Here is a 22029-nt window from a genome sequence, read left to right as displayed (position 1 = left end):
ACCGAGGTATGTAACGAACCGTGACTGTGGCGGACTTGCACCCTTTAACTCTTTAACCTCTAAAAGGCTTAGTTGGCCACATGCGTGGACAGCAACTTTTAGCTCTTATTTCCAAAATTGTGTACACTACTGAATTGGGGTCTTATAGCCCTTATGTGGACACTTATACTGCCATCTGGTGGTGTCAGAAGAGTATAACATACAATGGAATTTGGAAAAAAAAAAAGTGTAAAAATAAGAATTAGCATGTCACTAAACATGAAGTACACGTTTGTGTACTTATGGACTAAGTACATCATATAAAAAGACGATTCTTGGTTTTTATTCTAATTAGGGTCCAATAAGCCAAATAGCAAAGATAAATACAAACCCCGTTTCCATATGAGTTGGGAAATTGTGTTAGATGTAAATATAAACGGAATACAATGATTTGCAAATCATTTTCAACCCATATTCAATTGAATATGCTACAAAGACAACATATTGGATGTTCAAACTGATAAAAAAATTTGCAGGCAAATTGGGAACAGGTGGGTGCCATGATTGGGTATAAAAGTAGATTCCATGAAATGCTCAGTCATTCACAAACAAGGATGGGGCGAGGGTCACCACTTTGTCAACAAATGCGTGAGCAAATTGTTGAACAGTTTAAGAAAAACCTTTCTCAACCAGCTATTGCAAAGAATTTAGGGATTTCACCATCTACGGTCTGTAATATCATCAAAGGGTTCAGAGAATCTGGAGAAGTCACTGCACGTAAGCAGCTAAGCCCGTGACCTTCGATCCCTCAGGCTGTACTGCATCAACGAGCGACATCAGTGTGTAAAGGATATCACCACATGGACTCAGGAACACTTCAGAAACCCACTGTCAATAACTACAGTTGGTCTCTACATCTGTAAGTGCAAGTTAAAACTCTCCTATGCGAGGCGAAAACCGTTTATCAACAACACCCAGAAACGCAGTCGGCTTCGCTGGGCCCGAGCTCATCTAAGATGGACTGATGCAAAGTGGAAAAGTGTTCTGTGGTCTGACGAGTCCACATTTCAAATTGTTTTTGGAAACTGTGGACGTCGTGTCCTCCGGACCAAAGAGGAAAAGAACCATCCGGATTGTTATAGGCGCAAAGTTGAAAAGCCAGCATGTGCGATGGTATGGGGGTGTATTAGTGCCCAAGACATGGGTAACTTAAGTTTAAGTTTAAGTTTAAGTTTCAAGTTTATTCACAATACCATATAACAATTACAATAGTAGTGAAATATCATCATTTAAAGATGTTGGTACGTGAAAGGGTCCCCCAAATAAGCTAGAAGAAGCTTTTGACAGGGGGTCCAGAGGACAGTATATACATGGAATGATGAAACATGGTAGCAAGCACAACAAAAAACAAAAACAAAAACAAAACAAAAAACAACGCTATATGATTAACACAAGATAATAGTACTAAAGCAAGCATACACATACATACATACATTCATTCAACCATGCAAAACCCAACAGTAGTCTACCCCACATGAGGCATTAAATATAGGTGGTTAATAGGTAAGTTTTCAGTTTCTTTTTGAAGTTGGAGAATGGATACAGCATCTTGAGGCTCTCATTAAGAGCGCCTTCACACCTGTGAAGGCGCCATTAATGCTGAAAGGTACATACAGGTTTTAGAGCAACATATGTTGCCATCCAAGCAACCTTACCGTGGACGCCCCTGCTTATTTCAGCAAGACGATGCCAAGCCACGTGTTACATCAACGTGGCTTCATAGCAAAAGAGTGCGGGTACTACACTCTTAGAAATAAGGGTTCTAAAAGGGTTCTTCTACAAGGGCTGAGGTTCTAACTGGAACCATTTGCTTCTGAAAAACCCTTTCCCGAAGAAAGGGTTTTTCAAGGGTTCTTGGTAACGCTAATGGTTCCAGTAAGAACCATTTTGATCCAGAGAACCCTTTAAAACCCCTTTTCTGAATAATTGGTTTTAAAAGGGTTCTCACTAACACTAAGGGTTCCAGTAAGAACTATTTTGATCCAGAGAACCGTTTTTGGAAGAAAGAGTTCTTCAGGGATTGTTGAAAGCATGGGTAAGATCCTGTGTCACCAGGGACATACTTCCTGATAACATTTGCCAATAATGGTGCCTATCTTTAAATAAATGTTTTTCTCATTAAAATGTTTTGAATGTTTGTTCAATGTCAACATGATAAATGACCACAATATAATATGAACTAAAATGATCTGTAGAATACAATATGGTTCTTTATAGAACCCTCAGAAGACAAGACGGTTATCGGTGAAAACCTTTGAAAAGGGATGTTTTTAGAACCCCCTGTGTCAGGTCTAGATGAAACCCTTGAAACATGAAAGAGTTCTTTGTGGAACTCCCTGTGTGGGTTCTAGATGAAACCCTTGAAACCTGAAAGGGTTCTTAGTGGAACTCCCTGCATGGGTTCTAGAGGAAACCCTTGACAAACGAAAGGGTTCTTAGTGGAACTCCCTGTGTGGGTTCTAGATGAAACCCTTGAAATACAAAAGGGTTCTTAGTGGAACTCCCTGCGTGGGTTCTAGTTGAAAGTCTTGAAATACAAAAGGGTTCTTAGTGGAACTCCCTGTGTGGGTTCTAGATGAAACCCTTGAAATACGAAAGGGTTCTTAGTGGAACTCCCTGCGTGGGTTCTAGTTGAAAGTCTTGAAATACAAAAGGGTTCTTGGTGGAACTCCCTGTGTGGGTTCTAGATGAAACCCTTGAAATACGAAAGGGTTCTTAGTGGAACTCCCTGTGTGGGTTCTAGATGAAACCCTTGAAATACGAAAGGGTTCTTAGTGGAACTCCCTGTGTGGGTTCTAGATGAAACCCTTGAAATACAAAAGGGTTCTTAGTGGAACTCCCTGCGTGGGTTCTAGTTGAAAGTCTGGAAATACAAAAGGGTTCTTAGTGGAACTCCCTGTGTGGGTTCTAGATGAAACCCTTGAAATACGAAAGGGTTCTTAGTGGAACTCCCTGCGTGGGTTCTAGATGAAACCCTTGAAACATGAAAGGGTTCTTAGTGGAACTCCCTGCGTGGGTTCTTTGTAGAACCTCTCATGGGGGGTTCTGGGTGGAACCTTACACACACAGTTCTAGGTAGAACCCTCCGAAAGGGTTCCAGGTGGAACCTTTATAAAAAGGTTCTACCTGGAGCCAAAAAGGGTTCTCCTATGAGGACGAGCCGAAGAACCTTATATGGTTCTACTTAGCACTTTTATTTCTAAGAGTGTAGACTGGCCTGCCTGTAGTCCAGACCTGTCTCTCATTGAAAATGTGTGGCGCTTTATAAAGCATAAAATAGCACAACGGAGACCCCCCGGACTGTTGAACAACTGAAGCTGTACATCAAGCAAGAATGGGAAAGAATTCCACCTAAGAAGCTTAAAAAATGTGTCTCCTCAGTTCCCAATCGTTTATTGAGTGTTGTTAAAAGGAAATGCCATGTAACACAGTGGTGAACATGCCCTTTCCCAACTACTTTGGCACGTGTTGCAGCCATGAAATTCTAAATGAATTATTATTTGCAAAAAAAAAACATCTTGTCTTTGTAGTGCATTCAATTGAATATGGGTTGAAAAGGATTTGCAAATCATTGTATTCCGTTTATATTTACATCTAACACAATTTCCCAACTCATATGGAAACGGGGTTTGTAAAAAAAAAAAAGCATGTAAACAAACAGCTTGGGCCAGTTAATCTAGAACACTGGATTAGCAATGAAATGCTCCCCCAGCGCCATAATCCAAATAAGGCTGTGTTATTGTTGTCCTTGTATCTATTGACTAGCAGCCAGCGCTGCTCCACATGAGCAAGGCACAGTTAATCCTGACCTTCATCGTTGGCCAGCTTCATCGTATTCCACTGGCGACTCTGGTCCATTACCACTTCCCGGGCGAAAGCGGCTAAACGCAGCGTGTTACACGCCTCAGTCAAACACTTTTTCTAAAGGCAAGAGATCCAAATTCTCCATGTGGGCGTGCGGAAGTTCTCACCTGCAGGCTTGTGAAGGTGAGCCTGCGGGCTTCGTCTGACAGCGTCGCGATGGGAACAATGAAGGGGCTGTCGGGGATGTGCTCGTTGTTGAACTTAATTGACACCTCGTAGTCACCTGGGGGGGGGGAACAGATGGCTTATTAGTTTTCACTAGCAGGGCGAAACTGGAGCAGAGTATAGACAAAATCTAGATCAGAACCAACGTTCCCTCTAAGGTGTCGGCTGTCCTCTGTGCACGGCAAATCCATGCCACGCACAAAATCAAATACAAGAATAAGCGCATGACAATTTTCAAAGTAACTGACGACGTATTGTAACGTCTGTCGAGACGCTTTAAGACCAAAACATTGGTGAAAAAGTTTCTATCTAGCAAAACTGGTCCTTCTCTGCCGTACAAACCAGACCAAAAGCAACTTTGTCATCGGTCATATCAACAGCACCCGCTCGCTCTGTCTCACTTGCACCGACACATGCACTTTTTAAGTCACTTAGCCAGTGATGCGTTAACAGCAGTCCTGGGCAAATTAAGGCCCGCAATCTGGAACCGCCGGACATTCCCAAATAATTTTTTGGTAACACTTTATAGGCGGAACATATTCAACATGCAAATTAGTAACATATTGGCTCTTAATTAGTCATTATTAAGTACTTATTAATGCCTTATTCTGCATGGCCTTATTATACAACTAACCCTAACCCTAACATTAACCCTAACCTTAACCATAACCCCAAACCTAACTCCAACCCCAACCCCAACCCTAACCCTAACCCCAACCCTATCCTTAACCCCAACCCTAACCCTAACCCTAACCCCAACCCTAACCCTAACCCTAACCCTAACCCAAACCCAAACCCAAACCCCAACTTTAACCCTAACCCTAACCCCAACCTCAAACCTAACCCCAACCCCAACCCTAACCCTCTAACCCTAACCCTTCGGGGGGTGCTGTGTCTGGCTTGGGCGTCACCTTGACGGGTTATAGACGGACAGTGCACACCGACCCTCCCCCCTAACCCTAACCCTAACCTCAACCCTAGCCCTAACCCTAACCCTAACCCCAACCCTATCCCTATCCCTAACCCAAACCCCAACTTTAACCCTAACCCTAACCCCAACCTCAAACCTAACCCCAACCCCAACCCTAACCCTCTAATCCTAACCCCTAATCCTAACCCTAACCCTTCGGGGGGTTCTGTGTCTGGCTTGGGCGTCACCTTGACGGGTTATAGACGGACAGTGCACACCGACCCTCCCCCCTAACCCTAACCCTAACCCTAACTCCAACCCTATCCCTAACCCAAACCCCAACTTTAACCCTAACCCTAACCCCAACCTCAAACCTAACCCCAACCCCAACCCTAACCCTCTAACCCTAACCCTTCGGGGGGTTCTGTGTCTGGCTTGGGCGTCACCTTGACGGGTTATAGATGGACGGAGCACACCGACTCTCCCCCCTAACCCTAACCCTAACCCCAACCCTAATCCTAACCCTAACCCTAACCCCAACCCTATCCCTAACCCAAACCCCAACTTTAACCCTAACCCTAACCCCAACCTCAAACCTAACCCCAACCCCAACCCTAACCCTCTAACCCTAACCCCTAATCCTAACCCTAACCCTTCGGGGGGTTCTGTGTCTGGCTTGGGCGTCACCTTGACGGGTTATAGACGGACAGTGCACACCGACCCTCCCCCCTAACCCTAACCCTAATCCCAACCCTAACCCTAACCCTAACCCCAACCCTATCCCTAACCCCAACTTTAACCCTAACCCTAACCCCAACCTCAAACCTAACCCCAACCCCAACCCTAACCCTCTAACCCTAACCCTTCGGGGGGTTCTGTGTCTGGCTTGGGCGTCACCTTGACCGGTTATAGACGGACAGAGCACACCGACCCTCCCCCCTAACCCTAACCCTAACCCTCTAACCCTAACCCTAATCCTAGCCCTAACCCTTCGGGGGGTTCTGTGTCTGGCTTGGGCGTCACCTTGACGGGTTATAGACGGACAGTGCACACCGACCCTCCCCCCTAACCCTAACCCTAACCCCAACCCTAACCCTAACCCTAACCCTAACCCTAACTCTAACCCTAACCCCAACCCTATCCCTAACCCAAACCCCAACTTTAACCCTAACCCTAACCCCAACCTCAAACCTAACCCCAACCCCAACCCTAACCCTCTAACCCTAACCCTTCGGGGGGTGCTGTGTCTGGCTTGGGCGTCACCTTGACGGGTTATAGACGGACAGTGCACACCGACCCTCCCCCCTAACCCTAACCCTAACCATAACCCTAACCCCAACCCTATCCCTAACCCAAACCCAAACCCCAACTTTAACTCTAACCCTAACCCCAACCTCAAACCTAACCCCAACCCCAACCCTAACCCTCTAACCCTAACCCCTAATCCTAACCCTAACCCTTCGGGGGGTTCTGTGTCTGGCTTGGGCGCCACCTTGACGGGTTATAGACGGACAGTGCACACCGACCCTCCCGCCTAACCCTAACCCTAACCCCAAACTGAAACCCTAACCCCAACCCTAACCATAACCCTAACCCCAACCCAAACCTTAACCATAACCCTAACCCCAACCATAACCAAATAACTCTAAATTAAGTCTATGTTACTTACAATATGTTCCCCATACTAAAGTGTTACCAATTTTTTTAGATCTTTAAGATGGAAACTGTAGCTGCCATTATGATGTTTTCAAATGACCGTAAGTCTTGAACTACACAACGTATTTCAATGGTTGGAATCTGCGCTTTTGCATGATATACTAGTTACTATGGTAATCTAATCAGTTACTATGGTAATCTAAGTCACAGCAGCTCAGACGAGGCTCCAAGCAGTGTGGAAGGAGAATTTTACAACAAAGTTCTAAACCTTAGTGATATATCAGATATATCAGATTGTAGGTGGGTTGTTTTTTTTACCCTTCGCGTTCATATTTCGCTGTTTGTTGCATTTTTGTTGCGTTTTGCTTGATTGTAAAACATGTCGGTGGAGAGGGGGTGTGACGTTCATACGTTGTCAATATTCAATATACCTGGTTCTTTTACAATGTAGGAGACACCACAGGAACCGTCTTTCCTGTCCTCAAAGGATATCTCCGCCTTGCTCGGCCCCTCGACGGCAATGGAAAGCCCTCCAGCACCGGCCTCTCTGGTCCAGATGCTAAATTCAGCTGGAATAGAAAGAAATGAAACCCAGTCAATTCCGACTCTTCCCGCTCGTACGGCACCACACTGTGACTTACAAGGTGCTCCAGCCACGCCTCTCTCAAGCCCGGAGCCTCCGGCGCGGACCTTGTGCGGCCCTCCCTCCCCCATGGGCCCCACGGTAAACTGGAAGGGGCTCCCGGGGACATGCTGGCCCCTGTACTTGACGTTGACAGTGTGCGCCCCCATTTCCTGGGGGATGAAGCGCACGCTGTAGGTGCTGTTTCCCCCGTCCACCAGGTCAGCGTCCGTTATCTTCCCGCTGGGGCTGGTCACCTGGGCTGTCATGGCCTGCGAGCCTCCCTCAGCTGGAGAGGTGGAAACAGCACGGCGGGTGAGATAAGGAAAATAGCTCAAAGATGCGTGAAGATGTAAGAGGAGGGCGGAGCGTCTCACCTTCAGGTCTGGCGGTGATGCCGGCGAAGCTGCTGAGGCTCTCTCGGCCCAGGAAGTCTCCAAACACATCTCTGAAGGGGCTCCCTCCTCCGCCCACCTGGGTGCTCTCCTCCACCCGGACCTCCCGTTTGGTCTCACCGCCGCGGGTTTTGCTGATCTCCGTGCGCTCGGTGCGGGTGTAGGTGTGGCTGCTGCGGGTGAACGTCCTCGTTAGTCTCTCCTGGGCGGACACCATCTGGAACCAGTTTCCTACGACAAGGAGAAGGATGTCAGAATACACCTCAGTTCAACTTGGACGTGATAGAATTAGAGATGTCCGATAACATCGGACTGCCGATATTATCGGCCGATAAATGCTTTAAAATTATTGGTATCGGTTTCAAAAAGTAAAATTTATGACTTTTTAAAACGTCACGGACATAGGGAGAAGTACGGAGCAGTTGCCAACCCTCCCCATTTTCCCGTGAGACTCCCGAATTTCAGTGCCCCTCCCGAAAATCTCCCGGGGCAACCATTCTCCCGAATTTCTCCGGATTTCCACCCAGACAACAATATAGGGGGCAATCACATAATATCGACGGTTTTTCACACACACAAGTGAATGCAATGCATTCTTGGTCAACAGCCATACAGGTCACACTGAGGGTGGCCGTATAAATAATTTTAACACTGTTACAAATATGCGCCACACTGTGAACCCACACCAAACACGAATGACAAACACATTTCGGGAGAACACCTGCACCGTAACACAACAGAACAAATACCCAGAACCCCTTGCAGCACTAACTCTTCCGGGACGCTACACTATTCACCACCCGCCGCTACCACCAAGTCGGGGGTCCACGTTAATCAATTCATGGCAAATTTACATTGTTTAATGCATCACAACAAAATTAGGCATAATAATGTGTTAATTCCACGACTGTATATATCGGTATCGGTTGATATCGGAATCTGTAATTAAGAGTTGGACAATATCGGATATCGGTAAAAAAAGCCATTATCGGACATCTCTACTGTGAACCCACACCAAACAAGAATGACAAACACATTTCGGGAGAACATCCGCACCGTAACACAACAGAACAAATACCCAGAATCCCTTGCAGCACTAACTCTTCCGGGACGCTACAATATACAACCCCTGCACCAAATTGTGACATTGGAACCGAGGTATGTAACGAACCGTGACTGTGGCGGACTTGCACCCTTTAACTCTTTAACTTCTAAAGGCTTAGTTGGCCACATGCGTGGACAGCCACTTTTAGCTCTTATTTCCAAAATTGTGTACACTGCTGAATTGGGGTCTTATAGCCCTTATGTGGACACTTATACTGCCATCTGGTGGTGTCAGAATAGTATAACAAACAATGGAATTTGTATGTTATACCGCCCACCTCAACCTCCTCATGCTCTCTCGGGGAGAGCATGTCCCAAATTCCAAGCTGCTATTTTGAGGCATGTTAAAAAAAAAAATAATGCACTTTGTGACTTCAATAATAAATATGGCAGTACCATGTAGGCATTTTTTTTTCCATAACTTGAATTGATTTATTTTGGAAAACCTTGTTACATTGTTTAATGCATCACAACAAAATTAGTCATAATAATGTGTTAGTTCCACGACTGTATATATCGGTATCAGTTGATATCGGAACCGGTAATTAAGAGTTGGACAATGTCGGAATATCGGTAAAAAGGCCATTATCGGACATCTCTAGATAGAATTACATTGTCCGAGAGCCAATATTGGTGACCTCTCGGTATTGTACTGCAGTGATTTGGTGCCACTCCAACAATCACTCCCGTCAAATCGTGAAAGAAACGGTAACTAACTAAATCATAACAGTGCACTGTTTCGTAATGTACTTGTCACCGGTCCTGTTCGTTATCTTTATGGACAGAATTTCTAGTAGAGATGTCCGATAATGGCTTTTTTATTGTCCAACTCTTAATTACCGATTCCGTGCCATGTTGGCATTTTTTTTCCATAATTTGAGTTGATTTATTTTGGAAAACCTTGTTACATTGTTTAATGCATCCAGCGGGGCATCACAACAAAATTAGGCATAATAATGTGTTAATTCCACGACTGTATATATCGGTATCGGTTGATATCGGAATCGGTAATTAAGAGTTGGACAATATCGGAATATCGGCAAAAAAGCCATTATCGGACATCTCTAGATCGAATTACATTGTTCGAGAGACAATATTGGTGACCTTTCGGTATTGTACTGCAGTGATTTGGTGCCACTCCAACAATCACTCCCGTCAAATCGTGAAAGAAACGGGAACTAACTAAATCATAACAGTGCACTGTTTCGTAATGTACTTGTCACCGGTCCTGTTCGTTATCTTTATGGACATAATTTCTAGGCGCAGTCAGGGGTGTGGAGGGTTTCCGATATCCGATATTGTCCAACTCTTAATTACCGATTCCGATATCAACTGATACCGATATATATAGTTGTGGAATTAACACATTATTATGCCTAATTTTGTTGTGATGCATTAAACAATGTAAATTTACCATGAATTGATTAACGTGGACCCCCGACTTGGTGGTAGCGGCGGGGGTGAATAGTGTAGCGTCCCGGAAGAGTTAGTGCTGCAAGGGTTTCTGGGTATTTGTTCTGTTGCGTTTATGTTGTGTTACGGTGCGGGTGTTCTCCCGAAATGTGTTTGTCATTCGTGTTTGGTGTGGGTTCACAGTGTGGCGCATATTTGTAACAGTGTCAAAGTTGTTTATACGGCCACCCTCAGTGTGACCTGTATGGCTGTTGACCAAGTATGCTTTGCATTCACTTGTGGGTGTGTAGAAGCCGCATATATTATGTGACTGGGCCGGCACGCTGTTTATATGGAGGAAATGCCGCCCCCCCCAATAATGTTGGACATCGGGAGACATTCGGGAGAACGGTTGCCCCGGGAGATTTTCGGAAGGGGCACTGCAATTCGGGAGTCTACCGGGAATATCGGGAGGTTGAAACCCACACCAAACAAGAATGACAAACACATTTCGGGAGAACATCTGCACAGTAACACAACATAAACACAACAGGACAAATACCCAGAATCCCATGCAGCCCTAACTCTTCCGGGATACATTATACACCCCCGCTACCAAACCCCGCCCACCTCAACCGACGCACAGAGAGAGAGAGGGGGGGGGGGGGGGGGGGGTTGATGTGCGAGGGAGCAGGGTTGGGGTGGGGGCGGGGTTTGGTGGTAGCAGGGGTGTATAATGTAGCCCGGAAGAGTCAGGGCTGCATGGGACTCTGGGTGTTTGTTCTGTTGTGTTTATGTTGTGTTAAGGTGCAGATGTTCTCCCGAAATGCGTTTGCCATTCTTGTTTGGTTTTGGTTCAAATTGTGGCGCATAATTAGTAAGAGTGTTAAAGTTGTTTTATATGGTCACCGTCAGTGTAACCTGTGTGGCTGTTGACAAAGTATGCCTTGCCTAGGATGATCGAACCTGGAACCCTCAAGTTCCTGGCACGGACAATCTACCAACCGAGCTCTATAGTTAAGAACACTGGTTTATATATCAAAATATTTTAATTCTCTTCCACATGACCTCCATCCTCCACCCTCCAGATGTAGTTATAGTCCCAAAGCCTACTTTGGCGAACTGAACTGTTTGGCGGGATCTTAGCTTTAAAGTGTACTGACCTGGAATCTTGAGGTTAAGTCCACAGGTGCTTCCCACTGAAGCGATAGAAGACGCTTGTCTCTTCCTGGTTATGCTCTCCTTGATCCTTCCTTCGCCGGTCACCTTGACTGTGAACGGACTCCCTGGAAGGACATTATTTACCAAGGTTTTAGAAGGGTTTGCTCTTCTTTTTCAGTGAAATGTTGCCGAGCACCAAATTCCCGCCGCACCTGGGATGTGCTTTTCTGCAAACTTGATGTTGACGGTGTAATTTCCAGGCTCTGTCGGACAGTAGGTGACCCTGCACGTCCCGTCCTCCATGTCTTCACAGTTGATGTCCACTTTGCTCGGACCCTCGATGGACAATGCGAGTCCACCATAACCTAAAAGGACAAAAAGACTCATAAAGGTCTCGACTCTTGGCTATGAAGGTTCTCACAGAAGGTGACCAGAATGCCATTTTTTTTACAACTGAGTGGAATGCTAACGCAGGGAATTCTGACTATTTTGGACTAGTAGAAGTCGACCCACAGCGATGGTTCTACCATACTTCAATGCTAACGAGGGGAAATTACACTTCATCGACTGTCCTTGGCTTTGACAGTTAGGATTGTTTTGTTTCTATCTCACTACAATAGGGGCAAAACCATCCTTGCCCAGGCACACCCTCCTGGTTTTTGGAGTATAAATATTTGGGGTTTTGGCACCAACTAGACTAGATCTGACCAATTTAAGTCTAAGACTAGATCTGACCGATCTAAGTGTAAGACTAGATGTGACCAATATAAGTCTATGACTAGATCTGACCTGTCTCAGTTTAAGACTCGATCTGACTAGTCTAAGTCTATGAGCACGAACGAAACGTCTTCCAAGACCAACCAAGATCTGACCGATCTAAGTCTAAGACTAGATCTGACCAATCTAAGGCGAAAACTAGATCTGACCAGTCTAAGTCTAAGACTAGATCTGACCAATCCAAGTCTAAGACTAGATCTGACCAGTCTAAGTCTAAGACTAGATCTGACCAATCTAAGTGTAAGACTAGATCTGACCAGTCTAACTCTAAGACTAGATCTGACCAGTCTAAGTCTAAGACTAGATGTGACCAATCGAAGTGTAAAACTAGATGTGACCAATCTAAGTCTAAGACTAGATTTGCTCAGTCTAAGACTAGATCTGACCAATCTAAGTGTAAAACTAGATGTGACCAATCTAAGTCCAAGACTAGATTTGCCCAGTCTAAGACTAGATCTGACCAATCTCAGTGTAAAACTAGATGTGACCAATCAAAGTCTAAGACTAGATTTGCTCAGTCTAAGACTAGATGTGACCAATCTAAGTGTAGGACTAGATGTGACCAATCTAAGTCTAAGACTAGATCTGGCCAATCTAAGTCTAAGACTACATCTGACCAATTTTAAGTGTAAGACTAGATGTGACCAATCTAAGTATAAGACTAGATGTGGCCAATTTAAGTCTAAGACTAGATCTGACCAGTCTAATTATAAGACTAGATCTGACCAATCTAAGTCTAAGACTATATCTGACCAATCTCAGTGTAAGATTAGATCTGACCAGTCTAAGTCTAAGACTATATCTGACCGATCGAAGACTAGATCTGACCAATCTAAGTGTAAAACTAGATGTGACCAATCTAAGTCTAAGACTAGATTTGCCCAGTCTAAGACTAGATCTGACCAATCTAAGTGTAAAACTAGATGTGACCAATCTAAGTCTAAGACTAGATCTGGCCAATCTAAGTCTAAGACTACATCTGACCAATTTTAAGTGTAAGACTAGATGTGACCAATCTAAGTATAAGACTAGATGTGGCCAATTTAAGTCTAAGACTAGATCTGACCAGTCCAGTCTAAGACTAGATCTGACCAATCTAAGTCTAAGACTAGATCTGACCAGTCTAAGTCTAAGACTAGATCTGACCAATCTAAGTGTAAAACTAGATGTGACCAATCTAAGTCTAAGACTAGATTTGCCCAGTCTAAGACTAGATCTGACCAATCTAAGTATAAGACTACATCTGGCCAATCTCAGTGTAAGACTAGATGTGCCCAGTCTAAGTCTTAGACTAAATGTAACCAAACCAAGTCTATGACTGGATCTGACCAATCTAAGTCTAAGACTAAATCTGACCAGTCCAAGTCTAAGATAAGATCTGACCAATCTAAGTGTAAGACTAGATCTGGCCAGTCTAAGTGTAAGACTAGATCTGACCATTCTAAGGCTAAGACTAGATCTGACCAATCTAAGTCTAAGACTAGATCTGACCAATGTAAGTCTAAGACTAGATCTGACCAGTCTAATTCTAAGACTAGATCTGACCAGTCAAAGTCTAAGACTAGATCTGACCAGTCCAAGTCTAAGACTAAATGTCACCAAACCAAGTCTATGACTAGATCTGACCAATCTAAGTTTAAGATTAGATCTGACCAGTCCAAGTCTAAGATTAGATCTGACCAGTCTAAGTCTAAGACTAGATCTGACCAATCTAAATTTAAGATTAGATCTGACCAGTCCAAGTCTAAGATTAAATCTGACCAGTCTAAGTCTAAGACTAGATCTGACCAATCTAAGTGTAAGACTAGATCTGGCCAGTCTAAGTGTAAGACTAGATCTGACCAATCTAAGGCTAAGACTAGATCTGACCAGTCTAAATCTAAGACTAGATCTGACCAATCTAAGTCTAAGACTAGATCTGACCAGTCTAAGTCTAAGACTAGATCTGACCAATCTAAGTGTAAGACTAGCTCTGACCAGTCTAAGTGTAAGACTAGATCTGACCAGTCTAAGTCTAAGACTAGATGTGACCAATCTAAGTGTAAGACTAGATCTGACCAATCTAAGTGTAAAACTAGATGTGACCAATCTAAGTGTAAGACTAGGTCTGATTAGTCTAAGTGTAAGACTAGATCTGACCAATCTAAGTCTAAGACTAGATCTGACCAATTTAAGACTAGATCTGAACAATCTAAGTGTAAGACTAGATGTGACCAATCTAAGTCTAAGACTAGATCTGCCCAGTCTAAGACTAGATGTGACCAATCTAAGTATAAGACTAGATCTGACCAGTCTAAATCTAAGACTAGATCTGACCAATCTAAGTCTAAGACTACATCTGACCAATCTAAGTGTAATACTAGATGTGACCAATCTAAGTCTAAGACTACATCTGACCAATCTAAGTGTAATACTAGATCTGACCAGTCTAAGTCTAAGACTAGATCTGACCAGTCAAAGTCTAAGACTAGATGTGACCAATCTAAGTGTAAGACTAGATCTGACCAATCTAAGTGTAAAACTAGATGTGACCAATCTAAGTGTAAGACTAGCTCTGATTAGTCTAAGTGTAAGACTAGATGTAACCAATCTAAGTCTAAGACTAGATCTGACCAATTTAAGACTAGATCTGAACAATCTAAGTGTAAGACTAGATGTGACCAATCTAAGTCTAAGACTAGATCTGCCCAGTCTAAGACTAGATGTGACCAATCTAAGTATAAGACTAGATCTGACCAGTCTAAATCCAAGACTAGATCTGACCAATCTAAGTGTAATACTAGATGTGACCAATCTAAGTATAAGACTAGATGTGACCAATCTAAGTCTAAGACTAGATCTGACCAATTTAAGACTAGATCTGAACAATCTAAGTGTAAGACTAGATCTGGCCAGTCTAAGACTAGATGTGACCAATCTAAGTATAAGACTAGATCTGACCAGTCTACGTCTAAGACTACATCTGACCAATCTAAGTGTAATACTAGATGTGACCAATCTAAGTCTAAGACTAGATCTGACCAGTCTAAGTCTAAGACTAGATGTAACCAATCTAAGTCTATGACTAGATCTGACCAATCTAAGTGTAAGACTAGATCTGACCAATCTAAGTCTATGAGCACGAACGTCTTCCAAGACCAACCAAGCAGTCCAGTTGCGATGGATTGAACGCCCTGAGACTCCGGACTCTTCTCCTACTTGCCTGCGTTCCTTGTGTCCACAAAGAACTCGGCCATCTCGAAGGTGTGCGCCTCCACCAGGCCTTTGCCGAAAGCCTTGACCCGGCTGGCCTCGCCGATCTCCGACTGGCCGACCATGATCTTGAAAGGGCTGTTGGCCACGTGCACGCCGTTCTTCCTCACGCTCACTTCATGCTCGCCAACTTCCTTCGGGGTGAAGGAGATACCTGCCAGGGGAAAAAAGGGAAGAGAAGTCACACAGAAGCACGTATTGAGGTTGTTAGTTCTAATGCTTTCCCACCAAGATGTCTGTTGGGCAGCCTTTTGAGCAGGCAGGGTTCCTCGTTGCCCGACGGCGCCCGGATACTCGCACTGAGAGAGCTCAGGTCCGTTTCGGCGATCTTGAGCGACACGTCGGCGGAAGTGCCCACGTTCAGCTGCGACGTCCTGGTAATGGTGTCGTCCCCTAGACAAGGCGGAAGACGTCGTGTTCAGATGTTTGCCAGCCGGCAGAAATAATCCATTTCCCTCACCGGTGATCTTGGCAGTGAACGGGCTGCCGGGAATGTGCTTGTTGTCAAACTTGACAATGATGTTGTAGTCTCCGGGCGCCGTGGGCATGTAGGACACGGTGCAGGTGCCGTCCTTGTTGTCCTTACAGGTGATCTCTGCCTTGGAGGGACCCTCCACTGCTAGCGACAGACCGCCTGACAGAGGAAAATAAGCCATTTCTCACATGCAGCTTCTCTCTCTCTGTGTGTTACTTTGAAGGAGAACTGCACTTTTTGGGGGGGGGGATTTTTCCTGTAGTTCACAATCATTATGAAAATGCCTTCTAAATAGAGATGTCCGATAATGGCTTTTTTGCCGATATTCCGATATTGTCCAACACTTAATTACCGATTCCGATATCAACCGATACCGATATATACAGTCGTAAAATTAACACATTATTATGCCTAAATTTGTTGTGATGCATTAAACAATGTAACAATATCACATTCACATATTCAGAATGCATTAAAAAAAAAAAATCATCTGTCATGTCTTTGTGAACGATAGGCAAAATTCCCCCCGCAAAAAAGTGCACTTCCCCTTTAAATTGCCAATTTGTTCGTACCTTCTCCTGCATTCTTGGTGATCACAGTAAAGGTGGCCGCTTTGTTGACCATCCCGTAACTCAGACCTGGACCGTAGGCCGACACCACTCCACTGTTGACCGCGTCCACAAAGAACTGCAGCGGGCTTCCTGTCAGCCAAAAAAACAAACAAAAGTGAAGCAGTTTATAACGAATGTGTTCTAATTAGCATTTGGTGACGGGCAATAAGTTCATTATTGTTTATGAACGTCTCAAGTAATTATGTGGACCAAGGCGTGAAATTGTTTGACGCCGCGTTAAACACGAGTTAATGCATAAACAAAGTGCGAGGTAACACAATGCTATGACTCGGGTAACGCTTGTTTTATTTCATGCTAATTAAACAAGTTGTCATTGTTACATTTCCTTTGAAATCCCCCGAGATTTCATGCAGATTGCTGAACATAAAATCAGACTTTAGAAGTAACTTAAACCAGAATATCTGAGGATAACATAACCTGGTGTACAGTTGTGGTCAAAAGTTGACATACACTTGGTTCTTTTATGAATTTATTATGGGTCTACTGAAAATGTGCTGGGTCAAAAGTATACATACAGCAATGTTAATATTTGCTTACATGTCCCTTGGCAAGTTTCACTGCAATAAGGCACTTTTGGCAGCCATCCACAAGCTTCTGCTTGAATTTTTGACCACAAAATTTCTGCAGTTCAGCTAAATGTGTTGCTTTTCTGACATGGACTTGTTTCTTCAGCATTGTCCACTCTTGTGTAACGTTCATATTGTTGTTACTCAGCCAGCGTTTGTGGGTCTGATGGACCCGTTGCATTTTGTGGCTTTTAATGCCTCACAATCAAACACTTTTATGTTAAAATACTGAACAGATGTTGACCTTATCTCAATAAACATCTGTTCAGTATTTTAACATAAAAGTGTTTGATTGTCATTTCAAAGCAGCTTAAGGTCCCAAGAGCAACTGTGCAAACAATTGTTTGTAAGTATAAAGTGCATGGCACAGTTTTGTCACTGCCACGATCAGGAAGAAAATGCAAGTCATCATCTGCTGCTGAGAGAAAATTGGTCAGGATGATGAAAAGTCAACCGAGAACCACCAAAAAGCAGGTCTGCAATGAATTGGAAGCTGCTGGAACACAGGTGTCAGTGCATGTTTTGCATCGCCATGGACTGAGAGGCTACCATGCAAGAAGGAAGCCCTTGCTCCAGAAGCCACACCTTAAGGCTCGTCTAAAGTTTGCTTCTGATCACCCGGACAAAGATAAGACCTTCTGGAGGAAAGTTCTGTGGTCAGATGAAACAAAAATGGAGCTGTTTGGCCACAATACCCAGCAATATGTTTGGAGGAGAAAAGGTGAGGCCTTTAATTCCAGGAACACCATGCCCACCGTCAAGCATGGTGGTAGTATTATGCTCTGGGCTTGTTTTGCTGCCAATGGAACTGGTGCTTTACAGGTAGTGAAAAAGGAGGATTACCTCCAAATTCTTCAGGACAAGCTAAAATCATCAGCCCGGAGGTTGGGTCTTGGGCGCAGTTGGGTGTTCCAACAGGACAATGACCCCAAACACACGTCAAAAGTGGTAAAGGAATGGCTAAATCAGGCTAGAATGAAGGTTTTAGAATGGCCTTCCCAAAGTCCTGACTTAAACGTGTGGACAATGCTGAAGAAACAAGTCCATGTCAGAAAACCAAACTGCACCAATTTTGTCAAGAGGAGTGGTCAAATATTCGAGCAGAAGCTTGTGGATGGCTACCAAAAGCGCCTTATTGCAGTGAAACTTGCCAAGGGACGTGTAAGCAAATATTAACATTGCTGTATGTATACTTTTGACCCAGCACATTTTCAGTAGACCCATAATAAATTCATAAAAGAACCAAACTTCATGAATATTTTTTTGTGACCAGCAAGTATGTGCTCCAATCACTCTATCACAAAAAAATAAGAGTTGTAGAAATGAATGGAAACTCAAGACAGCCATGACATTATGTTATTTACAAGTAATAATAATAATAATAATAATAATAGATTTTATTTGTAAAAAAAAAAAAAAAGCACTTTATATTGAGTAAACAATCCCAAAGTAAAATAAAAATAAAAAGATAATAAAGAAATAAATAAAAATAAAAACTAGAATAGCCAAATAGCTATAACTAGTATGCATATATCTAAAAAAAGGCTTTTTTAAAAAGAAGCGCTTTTAAGCCTTTTTTAAAAGCATCCACAGTCTGTGGTACCCTCGGGTGGTCAGGGAGAGCGTTCCACAAACTGGGAGCGGCGGAGCAGAAAGCCCGGTCTCCCATTGTTCGTAGCTTTATCCTCTGAGGTTGGAGTGTATGTAGTAAACTTTTGACCACGACCGTAGGTAATCCCATTTCCCATCTTTACGGCTTTTTCTGACCTGGAATGTGGTTGCCTTCATATTTGATGTCCATCTCATGCAGTCCTCTCTCCGTGGGCTGGTATTTGATGGTGATGGTGCCGTCTTTATTGTCGGTGATGTGCGGACGGGCAGTCTTGCCCGAGGGCATCCGCACCTCACCTAAAAAAAAAACAGGCAGTTTGGTGAGTACGTAGCGTGAGGTTTACTTTTTGTACACTGCAAAAAGTCAGTGTACAAAAACAATGAAAAAAAATACAAAAATAAGGGGTGTTTTACTTGAACTAAGCAAAATTATCTGCCAATAGAACAAGAAAATTTGGCTTGTCAAGACTTTCCAAAACAAGTACAATTAGCCAAAAAATACCTTAAAATACTGTAAGTATATTCTCACTAATAAGTGCACTTTTCTTGGTAGAAAAAAAAAATATATGAGACCTTTTTGCTCAATATGTTGAAAAATATTCTTAAATGAAGTAAATGCTAGTGCCATTATCTTGACATAATGATAAGTGCTCGGCATTACATTTCTTGAAACCAGCAAACTTATACTCAAAACTAGTTTATTGTTCTTAATGGAAAGGCAACAAAGCAACCGCTTGTTACTCTCTGGGTCTCCTAGGCCAGGGGTCGGCAACCCGCGGCTCTAGAGCCGCATGCGGCTCTTTAGCGCCGCCCTAGTGGCTCTCTGGAGCTTTTTCAAAAATGTATGAAAAATGGAAAAAGATGAGGGGAAAAAATATATTTTTTGTTTTAATATGGTTTCTGTAGGAGGACAAACATGACACAAACCTCCCCAATTGTTATAAAGCACACTGTTTATATTAAACATGCTTCACTGACTCAAGTATTTGGCGAGCGCCGTTTTGTCCTACTAATTTTGGCAGTCCTTGAACTCACCGTAGTTTGTTTACATGTATAACTTTCTCCGACTTTCGAGGACGTGTTTTATGCCACTTCTTTTTCTGTCTCATTTTGGCCACCAAACTTTTAACGTTGTGCATGAATGCACAAAGGTGAGTTTTGTTGATGTTATTGACTTGTGTGGAGTGCTAATCAGACATATTTGGTCACTGCATGACTGCAAGCTAATCGATGCTAACATGCTATTTAGGCTAGCTATATGTACATATTGCATCATTATGCCTCATTTGTAGCTATATTTGAGGTCATTTAGTTTCCTTTAAGTCATCTCAATTCAATTTATATCTCATGACACACTATCTGTATGTAATATGGCTTTTAATTTGTTGCGGCTCCAGACAGATTTGTTTTTGTATTTTTGGTCCAATATGGCTCTTTCAACATTTTGAGTTGCCGACCCCTGTCCTAGCCGCTCAGGCAAATCATACGGTCTGAAAATGCATTTTTCCATCGATAACATGACATCATCGCGCCAAGTGCGTGCTCTTTCAGTCAATTAGTGCGCATATATACAGCCCGGCCCCCGGCAAAACATTTTTTAATTGTAATTTTGAAGAATTCATCTGAATGCACATGAACTATTTCTGTTCAAAATTGTTAGAAATGTCACATGTTAAATGTTTAAATATTAACTGTCAGTTTTCTGTACTGTGCCAACTGTACTACTATATGAGTACGTATTTTATGGCGTCACATTAGTGCCAAAAATCCGAACGCATAAAAACTGTTATCGCGCGCTGATTCTCCACTTCGTTGTAGCCATCTTACCTCGGACATCTAGCCTCAATCATTACATTGATGTCAATGGTACATGTACTAATTACATTACCATAACTTGCTCGATTTTCGACCAATTTACAAACGGTTTGCCTTGTTACAAATCTTATTACATGTAGATATGACATAGGATGCTGTACCTGTTGAAATTACCTCTTTCGCTTTAAAAAAAAAAAAGACTTAATTGTGCAACATAGTTGTGTAGGGTCAGTGTTAGTCAGTTCTCTGATTATTTTAAACTGTTTCAGAATACATTATTAAAAGCTATTTTTAACCTTTAAAAAAAAAAAATTCAAAGATTATTTCATTAATTTTATGGCTGAATCAAAAGAAATTCCATAAATTAGAAAACAAATGTTCAATAAAATAATGTTATGGTTGGATGTTATTGCTGGTGGACCAGTTCTGGCTGAAAGATGTGATTATGGTGTTTGTTGTCTTATTATTTATTTGGGTCACATTTTGTATTACCCTGTATTGTGTTCAGAGGTGGGTAGAGTAGCCAGAAATAGTACTCAAGTAAGAGTACTGTTACTTTAGAGATTTATTACTCAAGTAAAAGTAAGGAGTAGTCACCCAAATATTTACTTGAGTAAAAGTAAAAAGTATGTTGTGAAAAAACTACTCAAGTACTGAGTAACTGATGAGTAACATACACACACATATCATATATATATATATATATATATATATATATATATATATATATATATATATATATATATATACACACACACATTTATTTATATATATATATATATATATATATATATATATATATATATATATACATATATATATATATATATATATATATATATATATATATATATATATACAGTATATAATTTATATTTATTTATTTTGCCGTTTTTGTTTACATGTTAAAGGTGTTTTAATGAATATACATGCATGTCTATCTGTGTTGGCCCTGCGATGAGGTGGCGACTTGTCCAGGGTGTACCCCGCTTCCCGCCCGATTGTAGCTGAGATAGGCTCCAGCGCCCCCCGCGACCCCAAAGGGAATAAGCGGTAGAAAATGGATGGATGGATGGGTTTAACACATATAGATTCCTTTCTTTCATGAAGACAAGAATATAAGTTGGTGTATTACCTGATTCTGATGACTTGCATTGATTGTAATCAGACAGTAGTGCTGATAGCGTCCACGTTTTCAAATGGAGGAGAAAAAAGTTCCTCCTTTCTGTCTAATACCACATGAAAGTGGTTGATTTTTGGCATCTTATTTGTCCAGCTTCCATATTCGTTTTTATACACTTTACAAGAAATACATTGGCGGCAAACTCCGTAGCTTGCTAGCTTGTTTGCGCTGGCTTTCGGAGACTCTTGTTTTGAAAGCGCAGGCGCGATGGAGCGGCACTTTTATTGTGAAGACAGGAACTGTGCAGTCAGTCTTTAGGCTTTTGACGGGATTTACGGTTGAAATAAAAGGGTCTTTTTTCCTTCACACTTTTGATTGATTGATTGAAACTTTTATTAGTAGATTGCACAGTACAGTATATATTCCGTACAATTGACCACTAAATGGTAACACCCCAATAAGTTTTTCAA

The 22029-nt window shown here is 42.6% G+C and overlaps 1 protein-coding gene across 2 annotated transcripts in view; it reads right to left on the bottom strand.

The window, feature by feature from the left end:
* The window catches only part of LOC133571999 (filamin-C-like), a 129870-nt gene that overhangs the window by 15040 nt on the left and 92801 nt on the right, over window positions 1-22029 (bottom strand). For both annotated transcript variants that reach the window (XM_061924580.1, XM_061924581.2), the window contains 11 exons: window positions 18778-18918; window positions 16385-16513; window positions 15798-15971; window positions 15566-15730; window positions 15288-15491; window positions 11521-11673; window positions 11311-11433; window positions 7634-7882; window positions 7276-7545; window positions 7066-7203; window positions 4011-4126 (listed from right to left, as the gene is read on the bottom strand). In XM_061924580.1, coding sequence (XP_061780564.1) covers window positions 4011-4126; window positions 7066-7203; window positions 7276-7545; window positions 7634-7882; window positions 11311-11433; window positions 11521-11673; window positions 15288-15491; window positions 15566-15730; window positions 15798-15971; window positions 16385-16513; window positions 18778-18918 — 1862 coding nt within the window. The remainder of the gene's footprint in view (window positions 1-4010; window positions 4127-7065; window positions 7204-7275; window positions 7546-7633; window positions 7883-11310; window positions 11434-11520; window positions 11674-15287; window positions 15492-15565; window positions 15731-15797; window positions 15972-16384; window positions 16514-18777; window positions 18919-22029) is intronic.

Source organism: Nerophis lumbriciformis, linkage group LG29 (genome assembly GCF_033978685.3).
Source record: "Nerophis lumbriciformis linkage group LG29, RoL_Nlum_v2.1, whole genome shotgun sequence".
Classification (NCBI taxonomy): Eukaryota; Metazoa; Chordata; class Actinopteri; order Syngnathiformes; family Syngnathidae; genus Nerophis; species Nerophis lumbriciformis.
The sequence above is the reverse complement of the archived record's forward strand: the minus strand, read 5'-3'. Positions and strand labels throughout refer to the sequence as shown.